Below are 12,810 nucleotides of genomic sequence, written 5' to 3'. Positions count from 1 at the left end.
GTCCTTCTGCTTCCTGGGCACCAGAATCACCCAGGACCTGACATGGGAGCTGAACATGAGCTCCAGAACAAAGAAGGCTCAGCAGAGGATGTTCAACCTGCAAAGCACATGATGGTGCACTTTTACACTGCCATCATGAAGTCCATCCTAACCTGCTCTATCACTACCTGGTGCGCTACATCCACTGCCAACGATCAGAGCAGACTGCAGCATATCATGTGTTGTATTGAGAGGATGATTGGCTGTGATCTGCCATCACTCCATGACCTGCATGACTCCAGGACCCTGAGGTCATCCCTTAGTTCTGCTGCTACAAGCCTATAGGCTGCCAGGGGCCTCTCATGTGTCATGCTGTACAAGTTCTCCTTCCTCCTGTCTCTGCCATTTCTCTGATGTCTGGCTACTGCAACATGATGTTTTAACGCATCATTGAACAGTGGAATTCTGTAAATTTCCTTTGCAGAACAAACAAATCAGTTAAACATTTTCAAATAAGTCAAAGTATTTCCGATAGAACAAGCACACACACACAAGATGGTTTAGTAGCCATGTTAGCACCAGAATATTACTGCCCAGCACCTAAGAGTCTAAATGGACGCCATCATGGCACTACACCTGTAAAGCAGCAGGAAATGCCATTCAGTAATTCACCAAGATTGTCATCACTAGTCCACTGCTCTACATCTCTCCCCTCCACTCCCTATGTACACATGTGTGTTAAAGATTCACCAGGGTTGTCATCAGAGTCTGACATCAGATCACAGTGACTTTTTCTTTCTACTTCTTGTCCCTCAGTCTTGTGTTGTGCTGCTCTGATCTTTCTGATCGCTAATCAAGGGAACTTCCCACCCGAGTGCACTCTGTACCCAAAGGGGAATGGGTAGGGATTAGTTTAGGAAAGGCCCAGAGACAGTGAGGGAGTGGATGTCTGATGTGTGTATTTCTATATCTTACACACTCTCTAGCGTGTGTCTGTGTGTGTAGGGGGGTGTATTTAGGGAGAGGGATTTATGAAATGTGACTTTGTGTGTGTGAGAGAGAGGTATGGAAAGTATGCACACACACACACACACACACACACACACACACACACACGTGCATGTTCACACAACCTCTGTCACACACACAGACACACATACACACACGCACACGCACACACACAAGCACATGAACACACACATACACAAGCACATGAACACTCACATACGCAAGCACATGAACACACACATACACAGATTAACACACACAGACACACACAGACACACACGACACACACACACACACACACACCATTACCCCCACACACACTCACAAGCAAAAACTCAGAGAAGTACATATACACAAAAGAAATACACACACACACACACACACACACACACACACACACAAACACACACACACACACACACACACTCACTCACCTCACACAACTTAATACTTCCATGTAAATCATGCGTACAGCTTTTTTTTCAGGAAAAGTAAAGTCACTCACATTTTCTTGGTCCTGGTTTAATCCTGCACTCTCCTCCATGGTCGTACCTTAAGAAGGATGAGAGGAAAAAAACACGGGTTTGACACAAGACTGAGTCATATCAAGCAGGATATCTCTCAAGAGTAGCGTCTATAAAGTAAAAGTAAAGTGATTCAGGGAAGGATTCAGTGTGTTCAGCGTATTTATCCAAAACACAGACTCAAATAGAACACGTCCTGACTGAACGTCAAACGGCAAAAGTACCGTTACTTCTTAAGTTTCCTCCACATACACAAACTCCCTAGCCTGGCAAGCCAAACTACACAGAAATGTATAGTCTGGGGTCGGACCATTCACAGAGTTGAAGCCTGTGGGTGGGATGAACAGTTGTCTTTCAAACTGCTTCTGCACGTAATAGGCCAGCATTTGTGACCAATCGTAGCCGGTCGGCAAAACGGCAACAGGGCTGCCAAGTTTCAGAAAATTGCAAGCGACAGTGAGATGCGTTCGTCGAACATTTGTTTGACTGTCTGTCACACTCAAAGCGTGACACTTGGCAGCTCCGATTAGATTCGCTATTTCAAGTGTGAACTTACCAAGACAGACGCAAATAGATGTTATGTTACACAGCTCTGCAACAAGTATAGGACAATGATAGACGTAGCAGCCTTAACATTAACTTGGAAACTCAAAGAGAAACAGCGAATCAACAGTGAAGAAAATCTAGCAAGCAGGAGAACGTTTTAAATCTAATTATCGGAGTCGGCGCTGTTGTGTGTGAAAGATAAGTTAGATGCCAAGACCCGCCTTTCGTTGCTTCTGATTTGTTTATTGCGTGATGCCTTCGGGCTCAAGGACTCCGTATACAGATAGAGCGTTCTGATTGGTCAGGCCGATCTGCAGCCTGGCGCAGTCTTGGCCTCAACGGTGCGACCCTAGACCATCCCGCTAGGCAAAAATATTTTTGGCCGCTAGGGTGCGTCTAGATTTCTAGGCTACAAACTCCCAGCATCTCTCTCCAATCTCTCCAGAACTACTTCCTCTTTGAATAAATGCACTCACTGACAAAGCAGGAGGGATACAGAAAAGAGAGAGAGAGACAAAGATGCACAAATCACGTTTATTACACACACACACACACATATACAGTACTGTACACACACACACACACACACACACATACTGTACACACACACACACACAAACACAAACACACACATACTGTACACAGACACACACACACACACACACACACACACACACACACACACACACACACACACACACACACACAAACACAAACACACACAAACACACACAAACACACACTTCAATTGTCTTATCAACGCATCAGATCATGCAGAGATTTCCATAGCATATAAACACAGCCATGTTAGAATGCTGTTCACTTGCTCCATCTCAGCATTCAACAGCATCAGCCCCTTCAAACTAACAGACAAACTTCTCATGCTGGGCCTTATCCTCTCCCTCTGCAAGTGGATCATCAACTTCCTCACTGGTAGACCACAGGTCAGCACTGGGCCTCTCTCCTCAAAGACACCAATCATGAACACTGGCTGCCCTCAAGTTTGTGTGCTGAGCCTGATGGCACCACTGTCATAGGCTTGACCTCTGATGATGATGAGACAGCATTCAGGAGTGAGGTGTCAAGCTGAGTGACATGCTGCTATGGGAACTATTTGTGTTTTTTAATATTGTCATATGCTGAAACTAGTCTGCAGTGGACAAGCTGAGCTCCTTTAAATTCCCCAAAGGTCACATCAGTGAGGACCTCACCTGGTCGTACAACACAGATCAGCTCATCTAGAATCACCACCAGCACCTGGACTTCATGAAAGTCCTTCCACAAACTTGTCCAGGTGTTGAAAGTGTGTTACCAAACAACCTGACAGTGTGGTGTGACAACTGCACTGGACCACATTTCATTGGGGTTCTGCTCTTTGTAACTGGACTGTTCCAAGTTGTGAGACTCCAAAACTAGACAGGCCTGAATAGTGTAAATTCAGACAAATTCTGTGGTGACCTGATACTGTTCTACTGTAAGGTCTTAATGTCTATTTTCATAGATTTTCTTTCAAATATATTCTTCAAACACATTCACAGACTTTGTTTCAATGCATCTTTGTAGGCTCTCTCTTCTGTTGTTGCTCCTGACCCTAGACAGGGGTGTGACCCAAACACAGATCATTTGCCCAGTTTCCCCAGACAGGTGAGCAGGTGGTCCTGCAGTGGGAGCCGTTCCTGCTGGAAGGACGCAGGACTGGACAGGACATGTGGTTGGGTGAGCTGAACCAGTTGGTGTAATAATGTGTAGTGTGTGTCAGACTCTCTAAGTCTTTGTTAGGAAAATCTTCCAAGTATTTAAGATTTTAAGACACAAGAACCACAACAAGTAGTATGTTTTAACTCTGGCCCAGAGGAGAGGGTGTCCAGACAAGAGGATTCCCCCTCTTTGCTAAACAGTCTCTGTCCTCTGAAACTCAGGGCATCCTTTTATTGACAGAAGAGTGTCCTTGTCCTTGTTTGTCCCAACCCCCATATCCTGCTTTTGCAGAACCCCATATCCTGCTTTTGCAGGTACATCTGTTTCCTTTAACGTAAAGAAGAACAATGTATGCAAGAATTTTCCTTGCATCAGCAGTCCACGTATACATGCATACTTGACAAGACAACTGTGACACACCTAAATCTACTTAACAATGATAATAACATAATTTCTTTAACATTTCCCTCCTGTTTATCATTGGTAACTTCACAATCAACTGTTCCATTGATATATCTCCAATACAAGTTTTCTGTAACAACTTCTTTGCTGATCATGAGGTTAATCAATTTAACCATTACATTTTACTTAAATATATTTTACCAGCTGTTCAACTATCAATTTCAACAGCAAACCAAATAGATTCAACTCTTAACTAAAACTAAAGAACTGCAACATGTACAGTATTTCTTCACACTAAACACATCCTTATTCCAACCTCACACATAAAATCAAAGCATGTAGTAATTGTTACCAACTTGAATAGCAAGTTTCAAACCTTTTGATGGAAGCGAAAACCTTAACAGAAAACCTCAGTCATGATTGATCTTATTTTGAGGAGAAAACCATTTAAGGAAAAATTCTTCCATTACCCTGCCATAGCAGCGGCACTTGTTTACACAAGCAAGAGGAGAAACTAACCTTCTACTACACATATACTTTTATCTGTATGGGTTATATCAGTGGGAATTTTGTTTTAGGTCTAACAGTGGCATAAGGGGTCAATGTTACGCTAGACTTTATGTACTTCAAAGGGTGTGTCACTGCACAGGGTCCATAGGTCGTGTTAGTGCCATCTTCATGCATTTTCATACGAGAATTATCATAAGAGACATTTTCACCAGACGTTCCGTCACCTATATATGAACTCCGTACATAAGGAATTTTTACGGCTGTCAAACGGGGGTGAGAAGCAAATATTGGCATCAGAGAACACATATAGCAATCAGATTCAATATTCAAATCAGAAATGATACACGTGTGATGTTGTAGGTATGCAGATCCTCTGACAAAATCCATTTCTTGTTTCGGCTTCCTTTGTCTTTCAAGAAAAAGGTTTTGTTCAGTCCTTGTAACAAGAGTGTCAGCAAGGTGAGAGTGATAGCCGCTCCAAGGGCCAGCCTCAACACTAAAAGTCTGTTACCTCAAGGCATCGTCACTAAGCTTGGGAGGATCCAAAATCTTCACCGACGTTGAGACGACTAGATTCTAAACCTCTAATCCCCTTTGGAGTCGGGCTTCCCCTCCTCAGCGGTTGACTGGAAGGTCCCGAACCTTACAGTGAGAGAGGTGCGTCCAAGCGGTCCGGCCCTCCATCTTCACTGCAGTGGGTGTAGATAGGATGACTCTGTGGGGCCCTTCCCAATATGGATCGAACCAGCACTTTTTCTTCATGACTTTGATGAACACACAGTCTCCTGGTTTCACTCTGGGATCCTGTGGAGAAACAGAGAGAGAGAGAGCAGTATTCGTGTCGACACATTCCTCCTACATCATCATCAGATGTAGCTTTACGAGAGAAATCAGGCATGATATACGGTCTGCCCTGTGAATTGTGTTTAATACATAAAATGCAAAAATGTTGTGAGTAGTTTGTAAATCCATATGTTGCATAGTGTTTGTCTACTAGTGCACACATCCCTCCTGTTGAGACATGGCTCTGCCCATGACTCAAAATAGCTGCCCACTTGTACATGGCTGTCTGTGTATATAGTGGGACTTTACAGCAATGGGTGAAAAAGCACAACTTCAGCAGGAGTTAAATATTTAATTTAAATATTTAGTTTGATAGCCTATGTATCACTTTCTCTGGTTTGTCATTGAAACACACATCAGCTATAGTTTAGAAATTCCTCACACATTTCTAGATCTTCTTCTTCTTCTCCACTTACATACTGGTCGCTATCGTATCTTTGTTCTTTCTCATCTTTGGTGGCGCAGTCGCGAAACCAATGCCCATGACCCCCACACTTATAACACTTGTTGCTATCATCACCTTCATTTCCATAATCTTTCTGCATTGGCCTATTACCTTGTAATGCCATCACAAATGCTTCCACTAATTTCTCTGAGTCTTTCTTTTCCTTTTCTTTCTTTTTGTTCTTCACTGTTTTCTCTGCATGTTTAGCTTGTTCCATAAAATCTGGCAGTTCTGCTGTTCTGAAAGTAACAAAATGTTTCTCTATCCATTCTTTTATCTCTGGTCTGAAACTCTGAAGTAATGCTTGCTTCAATTGTTGTTCATAAATTGCCTTATCTTCATCACTTTCTGACTTCAGACCACTATAAGCTTTAAAGACTTTTTCAAATCTGTCTCTAAACTCCCAGACATCCTCATCGTCTTTTTGCGTTGTGGCGTGTATTTTAGTGTAATCGCAATGTTTTCTAAAAACTTCCTTACATTTATTCTCTAAGTTTTGGATTTGTTGAGTAAAATCAACAGAGCCAGGGGCATGCGCTGTACCATTCAAATGGGCTACAAAGTTATCTTTAACACGGCTCCAATCGGAACCCATTTTGCAGCGAAATATCCTTTCGACCTCGAAACCATTTAGATGGTACACCGCTATTATGCTTTTCATTTCGTCGCAAAATTCATTAATTTGGGCTTTATGTGATGGAATTCCCTCCACCGCTTTTCTAACATCTTCCTGTGTCCATGTCCTATAGACATACATTAAGCGTGGATTGGCATTATTAGCGGCTATATCTGGCCTAAATGTTGGATTAGGCAGTTCTATCATTGGAAATGCCTCCACCCGCGGCGGCTGTGGAGGCCAATCCGGAGTTTTATCATAATAGTCCCTTTCCCACATGAGCGAGACATCCGGATGTCAAACGGATATCAAACGGGTGGCTGTATGTGGGAACGCAAAACTCGGGTATTTTCTTACCTGGAACTCACCCTACTAGCCCCCTAGTACTACTTCTAGATGTTACCCGGGTGCGCTTAGGTGGGAACGCAGCCGGCACAGTTCTGGGTAGAGATGGGGGTCGTACCGATGACGTATAGAAATGCGCCCTTGCAGCCTGCTTGCAGCACGAGGCAGAAAGTACAAATTGCCATGGTAACGATAAACATTGCCCTACGAGTATGAACACAGACGAGAACACCGGAGTACAGAAAACAGTGACATTTTGTTGTGTACGTAGCCTACAATAAAAATTTAAACTGCAATCAGGTTGTTGTGTTTGTTGCGGGACAGGCAGTATTATCCTTGCAAACGTGAATAGCTTGAAGTGTTGTCGATTAGCTTGCAACAAGCTGTTTATTACAGTGGTTAGCAATTAACAGCTAATAGTTAACGTCGCTGTTATTTAGCATTGTTGCTTTTTGTAGGAGTTGGGAAGGAGCCTCAGACCTCTGTGTGCTGTTTATATTTTCCAGATGTCATTATTTTCTATTAATTTGTTATGTTGGATGTTTATACCAGAGAGGGTTGAAGTAGAGCTTTGTATATAGCCTACTGTGGTCGTAGGTTAGCTATTTTTTCCTCTATGCTAGCTCCCGCTGACTAGCGAGCTAACTACTTCTGTTGTTTCATGATGTTTTGGATCTGATGTAAGTTCGCATCATCCAAGCAACACAGCACAACAACGCATTTATTTAGCGTCATCTCCCTCCCCCTGCAAGTGCTGACATTGCCCCACCCCTCGCGGCTCCTACTCGGGTCTAGTGTGAACACAATTACCCGTATCTCACTCGGACATAAAACTCATGTGGGAAACGTCCGTGTCGTGCCTTTACCGGGTAAATATGTCCGGGTAACTTCTAGAAGTTATGTGGGAAAGGGACTAATGTGAGGGAGGGGATGCTACAGGCACTTCCTCCAGAGCGGGGGAAGGCGGGGGTGCCGGTTGTGCTGCTGCAGCCGGTCGTGGTTGTGGGTTATAGGGAGGAGGTGCGACGCCTGGCATATTGTCTTCTTCTTTGACATATGCTACAGTGCAATTTTTTCGCTCTTTTATTTTATTTTCACACTTTTTTGCCTCCTCCAACCACAATTTGGCCGCATCAATTTCTTTTTGATGATGCGTTTTTAATCCACCCTTCTTATTAGAGTGGTGTGTTAGTATGTCGCGCAGCAATTTGGAACAGTTAGGAACTGTTAGTTTGCCTTCAAATTCAAATTTATCTTTCCAACGTGGTAGCCAAATTTCATGTCCTGGATGGACTCGAGCCATAAATTTGGCATCGCCTTTTAAAACTTTTTCTTTATTTTGAGTATTCCCCATGTCTACAAATAAGGGGTTGATCTGTGTCGTCCTCTTAGGGCAAACAACAAGCCTGGGAAGCGAGCTTCTAGACCGTAGTCCGGCTTCCCCTGGGTGTTTTATCTCTCACAGGCACTATTGTTTGTTTTAACTCACAGACAATCCCTTCACACACACTTCTCAGTCACACTCTTTCTTTCCCTCTCCTGTCGACTTAGGTGGGACTCGAACCTCTTTTTTTAATTATTATTATTTATTTATTAAGTTTTTATATTAAGTGGAACTTCAGGCCCCCCTTTCTTTATATATATAGCTAAAATGGAACTTCAGGCCCACTAGCTAAGGTAGAACTTCAGGCCTACCTTTTAGATAAACTATATGGTGGAACTTCAGGCCCTCCAAAAGTTTATCTTTAACAGCTGTATAAGAGAGCAGCAACTTAATGCGATCTTTCCCTTTTTATAAAACCTAGGATTTTTATACTCACTCTATATGGTTCTGCTCTGTGGTTCGTCGAATGCCGTCAATCCAGTCCAGGGGCTGGTCGCCGTCGGCTGGCCAGCACGGAATTCACCGTACAGGGCTTTTCTTCCACGGTCCTAAACCGCGGGCTGTGGCCACAGTCTTCAACTTTCGACGAGCAGTCCCAGGATCTTGAATGTATTGGCATCCGGCATCGAAGGACCAAGAATGTTAGGAAAATCTTCCAAGTATTTAAGATTTTAAGACACAAGAACCACAACAAGTAGTATGTTTTAACTCTGGCCCAGAGGAGAGGGTGTCCAGACAAGAGGATTCCCCCTCTTTGCTAAACAGTCTCTGTCCTCTGAAACTCAGGGCATCCTTTTATTGACAGAAGAGTGTCCTTGTCCTTGTTTGTCCCAACCCCCATATCCTGCTTTTGCAGAACCCCATATCCTGCTTTTGCAGGTACATCTGTTTCCTTTAACGTAAAGAAGAACAATGTATGCAAGAATTTTCCTTGCATCAGCAGTCCACGTATACATGCATACTTGACAAGACAACTGTGACACACCTAAATCTACTTAACAATGATAATAACATAATTTCTTTAACAGTCTTTTATATATTTGCCCCGTCTATAGCTGTAGTGTAGCCTACACTTGCTGTTAGTCTGAGTCTCTGCCCTTCCCCTGTCTGCTCCTGGTTCCCACCTCTCTCTACCTGTTTCCCAGCTCTGCATGTCAATCAGCCTCAATCAGCCTGATTCCAATTACTGCTCTCATGCCAGAACGTTCTGTTGTCTTGTGGTTGTTCCTGCCTGCATGACTGAGTTTTGTCTGTGTATCCCTGACTGGTTTTGACCTCTGCTTGAATTGTTCTGACTGCTCCTCTGCCTGTGTTCTGTTCTGCCAGAGGATTTTGCCTGAGCTATTTCTGCGTTACACCTCTGATTACTGCCTTTGATGAAGATTGGCCTTTTGTTTGAAAAGCTTCTTAACTCAGCTAAAATAGGGGGTCTGAGGGTACGCCCCCCCAGTAGAACATTTGAAAAATTACCCCTTAAATGAGCAATTCTGGTGAGTTTTGTGATAAGAAATGGTCAGATTGAAATATAACTATGACATAGCCATCAACAGATTTAAGTCATCTCAGCAAAAAAAGATACCAGTTACAAAGCATAATCATCATACATGATTATCACATCACAGCATAAACTGTGTTATTTGACTGAGGGGCCAGATATCAGGGGTGAATAATATAGCCCATGGTATAGTATGATTGAGGGGCCCAATTACAGTTTTTTTCAATCGCTAACAAGCGTTTGTCCATTCAGTTGACACATTTTCAAAACTCTAAACACAGTTAGCACAGCATCGGTCTTTTGTGCCCATACCATTCACACATTTCATGTTGTTTTCACACAGTATGCAGTCAGTGAATACATTTTCACAATGCTTACATTTTCTTAACAAACAAACTATACCTCCCAACAAAATAATGGATCGTTTTTGTATTAGTTTCGAATGTTAACACACAACATCCCACAATAGTTAAAACAACATTCCAAACCTTAGCTACAGTATAAAAACCTCTGCTTCTGCAATGTTATCAATTCAAAAGCAATATATCTCAGCTGATAATAAACAAACAATCGAATAATTGGCACACAGATGATTTATGTTGGGTAAATTGGGCCAACCACAGCTGATTCCAGTCTATCTTAGAGTGGCAGGGGTTATTTCTCTCTATTACATTGACACTTACACAGTAAAAAGAGGAGGTGATGTTTTTGGAAGCAGAAACAGAAAAAGACAAATACTGTAATGTCTGGATGAGGAAGAGTAAGAGTAAACAAAGCCATAAATGGCATAGCACCCGAATATATTAAAGATCTTCTAGTCCCATATAATCCACCTAGACCCTTACGATCACAAAATACTGGACTTCTTGTAATTCCAAGAATTTCAAAAACTACAGTAGGAGGCAGAGCTTTTTGTTACCGCGCACCCCTCCTCTGGAATAATCTTCCTCCCTCAATTCGATTCGCAGACACCCTCCCTATTTTTAAGTCTAGACTTAAAACATATCTCTTTAGTGCTTCCTATAGTTAGGTATGGTGCAGTGTGGAACTTCAACCACCTCAGGGTCTTACTGGAACGGACCACCTCTGCTGTGGGCTTGTGTGACTGGTGCCCCAGTCATGCGTCCCATGATGGCTACTGACCACAGCTGAGCTGGTGCTGACCACCCTCCACCATGCCTTAGTTATGCTGCTTTAGCATTGCGCTGTCATGGACTTCTTATGTGGCATGCCGTACAACTCCTCTTCTCCCCTCTCCCTCTGTCTCTCTCAACTCTCCCTCTTTCCTTCTCTCCCTGTCCTGTCCTCTATAGTGTAGCTTGGGGGGGAGGGTCCCGCGTGCTGTCTGTTGTGCGTGCGGGCATTTGTTCATTCACTGCGCATGCGGGCGTTTTGTCCATTTGCGCCGTCTCGGTCATGGGCCTTCCCCGGGTGGGTTTGCGCATCATGTCTGGGCTGCGCGCCCGGGTGGTGTGGCTGGGTGCTCTGGGCCGGTCGGGGTCCGCTCGCGGGTGGCGTTGCTCGTCCCGTCTGTAGATGGGGGGGGGGGGGGGGTAGGGTTCGTGTCGGCTCCATTCGGCAGTGGCTCTGCGTGGGCGTATATTGGCGGTCTGGCTGGGGCATGCGGTCTGATCAGATGTGCACGGTTGTGCGTTTTGTGGGATGGGGGGGACGGGGGAGGTGGGAATGCTGGGAGTGGATGGCGGAGGGGAGGGCTATGTTGCTTGCGGCATTGTATTTGGATTGGGCTCGCGGTCCGGGCCTTCTTGGGGTGGTGTTTCTAGAGTGGAAGTCCAAAGTTTTAACGATTTTAATTACATTACACCAATGTCCAATGATTTTAACGATTTTAATTACACTACATCGCCTCCCTACGCCTCCCGACCCTGTCAACAGGATGACAGGATAACACGTCCAAAGACATGAAGCATTCTGAACTTCTGCTCTGGGGGCGCTGCTTCCGGGGGGCCTGGGTGGCGGGTCGGATCGGATTGTGTGTCCTGGTCGGGCCGTTGGTGTGTGTTCGTGCAGTGTTGTGGTTGGGGTGGGGCTGGCGCGGGCCCCGTTCTCTCTGCTCGCGGATGGTGGTGGGGGGTTATTTGTGGATGGGTGGCGCCGCCTGTGGGCGGACTCTGGCTGGCCATGCTCGGCCATGCTGCTTGGGCGCGCGGTTTAGATGTGGTGTGTGGGTTCGCCTGGGGGGGGGGCATTGTGGGTGGGTGGATGTTGCGTGCGTGGTAGGTGGGTGGATGTTTGCATGCGTGGTGGACGATGTGCGGGATTCTCTCTTCGGGTTTAACTGGGTAACCTATTCCTACGCACCTGTCCCCACAAAAGAGGTGTGTAAAAGCGTTTTGTAAACCCTCTATAGTATAATCATTTATATCACCATTGATATACTTATTAATACCAACCATCATGACTTACTGTAATACTAACACACTATATTTCTCTTCCCTTTTCCCTATACCTCATCTGTGAGGTAAACCATTACCAGCCATCAACCATCTCTGTGCCTGTCCCTCATCACACCTGAAGTCACATCCCTCTGACTGCCCTACCATCGCCATTGCCTTCGCCATCCCTATGACTGCCCTACCATCGCCTGCTGTGGTTCCCTGCCCGAATCTTTGGCCCACGCATCCCAGCGACCCATCACTTTCCGAAATAACTAATGGATTACTAATGGACAATTTATTCCCTACACTGGACTATTTGAACTTTCATTGTCATTGTAACTTTCAAACTACAAATGACTGTACTGTAACCGACCCAAGGCAGATGGGTTGGGCCCTTGAGTCGTGGATCTGTCTGAGGTTTCTTCCTATATGTATCTCCAATTCTAGGGAGTTTTTCCTTGCCCCTGTTGCTCATGGGCTCTCTTTGAATGTCTAACACTCTGTAAAGCGCCATGAGACATGTGTAATGTATTGGCGCTCTATAAGCGAAATTAAATTGAAAAAAAATAGAAATTGAAAAAAGTAAGGGGCCCAGGGAGAAGAGCAGGCCCAGTGA

General features: G+C 44.5%; 2 protein-coding genes across 2 annotated transcripts in view; both read right to left on the bottom strand.

Moving 5' to 3' along the window:
* The window catches only part of LOC134086228 (NACHT, LRR and PYD domains-containing protein 12-like), a gene marked incomplete in the record, with an annotated part of 983,201 nt that overhangs the window by 171,552 nt on the left and 798,839 nt on the right, over positions 1–12,810 (bottom strand).
* Positions 1–12,810, bottom strand: part of LOC134086776 (protein NLRC5-like) — a 62,998-nt gene that overhangs the window by 5,252 nt on the left and 44,936 nt on the right. Inside the window, exon 33 of the mRNA XM_062540053.1 lies at positions 1,493–1,539. Within this exon, the coding sequence (XP_062396037.1) occupies positions 1,493–1,539 (47 nt within the window). The remainder of the gene's footprint in view (positions 1–1,492; positions 1,540–12,810) is intronic.

The sequence above is a fragment of the Sardina pilchardus genome, chromosome 1 (genome assembly GCF_963854185.1).
Source record: "Sardina pilchardus chromosome 1, fSarPil1.1, whole genome shotgun sequence".
Classification (NCBI taxonomy): domain Eukaryota; kingdom Metazoa; phylum Chordata; class Actinopteri; order Clupeiformes; family Clupeidae; genus Sardina; species Sardina pilchardus.
Note: the sequence above shows the minus strand (reverse complement) of the source record. Positions and strands in the feature narration are given on the sequence as shown.